Below are 2,711 nucleotides of genomic sequence, written 5' to 3' on the forward strand. Positions count from 1 at the left end.
GCCAAATTAAAAAAGTTTAGAAGCGAATTGGCCGCCTTTCAAATAAGTTTAGGACTTTTTGAAAAAAAATAAGACAAATTCCAAAGTCAACTAGTGAAGCATGTGCAGCTGTCTTCATTTTCAGGAACGATACCCAACAATACCTACTGCATCAAATTAAATTCTCAGAGCTTTTTCTTATTTGTTTTTTGTGTGGTCAAAGTGAATTCTCACCTTTAAAACTTTCATATACTTCATAGACCATAGTACATGATTTGGGTCCAAATAATGCAGATCCACATCAATGCCTGCTTTCGATCAGATTCCAAGAAACAAAACAATAAAGTATTCACATTCAGCATTGACCATAGCCATCTCAACATTTGCAGTAGTAACCCACTTTCAGCAGATACACTAACCGAAAACAACAAATCTTGTACAAGGAAAAAAAAATTGAAAAAGATATGAAAAAAAATTCATCAAATTTACCCAATCATAAGAACCTGGTCAATTATGTGTTTTGATCACCGGTTGACCATCGTCGTCTAGCTCCAAATGAGACTATTGGATCTAGCTGCAGCTGGTGCACTCTTCTGCTTGAGCAAAATCCTGATCTGAGCCTTTTGGCACTCCAGCTTCGTTCCCCAATGCCGGCTGCTCTTTGACCCGATCGCCCGCACCACCCTCGGGAACTCGACGAACCCTTTGATCCCTCTCCTTATGTGCGGGTTCTCCGGCTCCGGCGACGGCCTCCATTGACCCACTCCTGCTGCTGAGACCGCCCCGATCTTGTCGTGATCACCGCATGCTTTCCCGCTAATTGAGCCCGCCTTGTTGGGCTCTTTGACACTGGACCCGCGGTCACAATTGTCGCCCGGCGCTGTCTCTCTCATTGAAGCCACACCATGGCCCGACGATGAATCGTCTCTCGTAGTCAAATGATCAACGACATTGTCGTCGATGCAAGTCGACTTCTTCTCGCTCAGGACCAGCCGACTCTTCGACCGGTCTCCGAATAACAAAATCCTGCCGATTTTCCTCGACACCAACTCGACGCGATCATCTTCATAATCACTTGGCCCTCCATGCTTGGTGGAACGTCCAGCTCTCTCGAGTTCTTGAATCTTCTCCTCCAGCAAAACCCTAGCCTCGGCAAGCTTCATCTGGACCCTCTCCTCCCTCAAGACCTCAGCGAGCCTCAGCATCTTCCTCTCCTCCTCCATCTCGCGCTTCATCCGGTCGATGTCGGCCTTGTCGGAGGACACCTCCCTCGCGAGCTTCTCGCAGACCCGCTCTAGAGCCTCCCGCCCCCGCCTCTCTTCGGCTAGCTCCTTTCCCAGCTTCTTGTTCACGTGCTCGACCTTCTTGCGGGCCTTGCGCTCATGCTCGAGCTCGGACCTCACGTCCTTGATCTGGGCGCGGAGGAGCTGGAGCTCGGAGTCCATGGAAGCTCTCAAGAAGGCGAGATCCAAGATAGAAGAAGAAGCAATCTTGCGAGAGTTAGACAGAGGGAGATGAAGAAGATGACGACGATGATAAGCTGATGAATGGTGATGTTGGTTATGAGGTTGATGATTGTGTGGGGAAATAAAAAAGGGGTTCTCGTAAAGTTTCCAGCTCGGTTCGAATGTGGGGTGGTCTTGATCTTCTGGGCTAATGCTGCGACCGATCGTCATCATTATGAGCTGATCCTCTTCTTCTTCTTCCTCACGTTCCATTGTCCTTCTCCTTCACTCTTCTCCTCCTTCTTCACTCTTCTCCTCCTTCCGGGTCTCTCCTTTTTTCTATTAGAGAAGCCTTTTTCACTTCCTTTCTTAGGGCCTCCCCTTTTGCTTCCTTTTTCTCTCTTTCTTTTCCCTTTGTCGATCCCCCCTTTCAGTCTCCTTTCTCTGGGCTAGCTAAGAAATTATGATGATTGATCTTTTGGGGATGAAGGGGATCATGAAAGCAGTAGGGAGGGGGAGGTGCTAGGGCCATGGATTTTTTATTGTACTGGGGAGGCTCGTCTTGAATTGAATAATCATATGTCTAGCAACCAAAAAATAAGAAAGAGGAAAAAAAAGTTTGCATTTGGAATGGAAGATACGATCAGATGCTGCCTCTTCGTTTTATTTATGGTGTGGGGGTGGCCTTGAAGGTGGCCCTCTCTTCCTCTGCCATTTTATTTAATGAACCCGTCCCGTCTATCGACATATGATTGATGGTAGTCATGTCTAATCAAACTATATATTTGATTTACCGAAGTACTTTGATAGATGGTTTATCGAATGTGGGGATATGGATTACTAAGTGAAATGCTCGTTAACAAATGTCATCACGTCCCTCAAACAACGTTTTTTATAGATTGGTCTTAGCGTACCTCGTTATACTTTTCTCCTTTGAATGGCTCGTCTCGCGTCTAAAAAGGGAAAACAAAAGCTTTTTAAAGTAATAAAAAGGAAAAACAAAAGCTTTTTAAAGTATTGCATTATGAGGTATACCGTTATTATTATAACAATATGATTAAGCGCTATCGGCATGTACAAAAACTCTATTACTACATAAATAAATTTATGAGGTGTTATCAAAGCGACCATGCCGACTTAAAAATTTCTCTATCGTCAACTGACCTAAATCAAAACTTAATTTGCCACTATATTAGGCCTACCTCATCCACAAAGATCCTTCTTTCTTCCTTTTGGAGGATGACCATGCTAATCTAAGTAAATTATGGCCCTTAAAGATTTCATTAA

At 44.6% G+C, this 2,711-nt stretch overlaps 1 protein-coding gene across 1 annotated transcript; it reads right to left on the reverse strand.

The window, feature by feature from the left end:
• Positions 1–302: 302 nt before the first annotated feature.
• On the reverse strand, positions 303–2,085 carry LOC115691297 (protein BRANCHLESS TRICHOME). Its single transcript, XM_030617896.2, has one exon. It carries the CDS (start codon positions 1,695–1,697, stop codon positions 525–527), a length of 1,173 nt encoding a protein of 390 aa, XP_030473756.2. The 5' UTR covers positions 1,698–2,085; the 3' UTR covers positions 303–524.
• Positions 2,086–2,711: the final 626 nt, after the last annotated feature.

The sequence above is a fragment of the Syzygium oleosum genome, unplaced genomic scaffold (genome assembly GCF_021117445.2).
Source record: "Syzygium oleosum isolate NSW1041296 unplaced genomic scaffold, Sole_v2.1 Sole_v2.14, whole genome shotgun sequence".
In the NCBI taxonomy this organism is placed as follows: domain Eukaryota; kingdom Viridiplantae; phylum Streptophyta; class Magnoliopsida; order Myrtales; family Myrtaceae; genus Syzygium; species Syzygium oleosum.

Bases quoted from the DNA above. Each gene is read 5' to 3' on its own strand.
- LOC115691297 (XM_030617896.2), bottom strand. From the start codon at position 1,697: ATGGAACGTGAGGAAGAAGAAGAAGAGGATCAGCTCATAATGATGACG.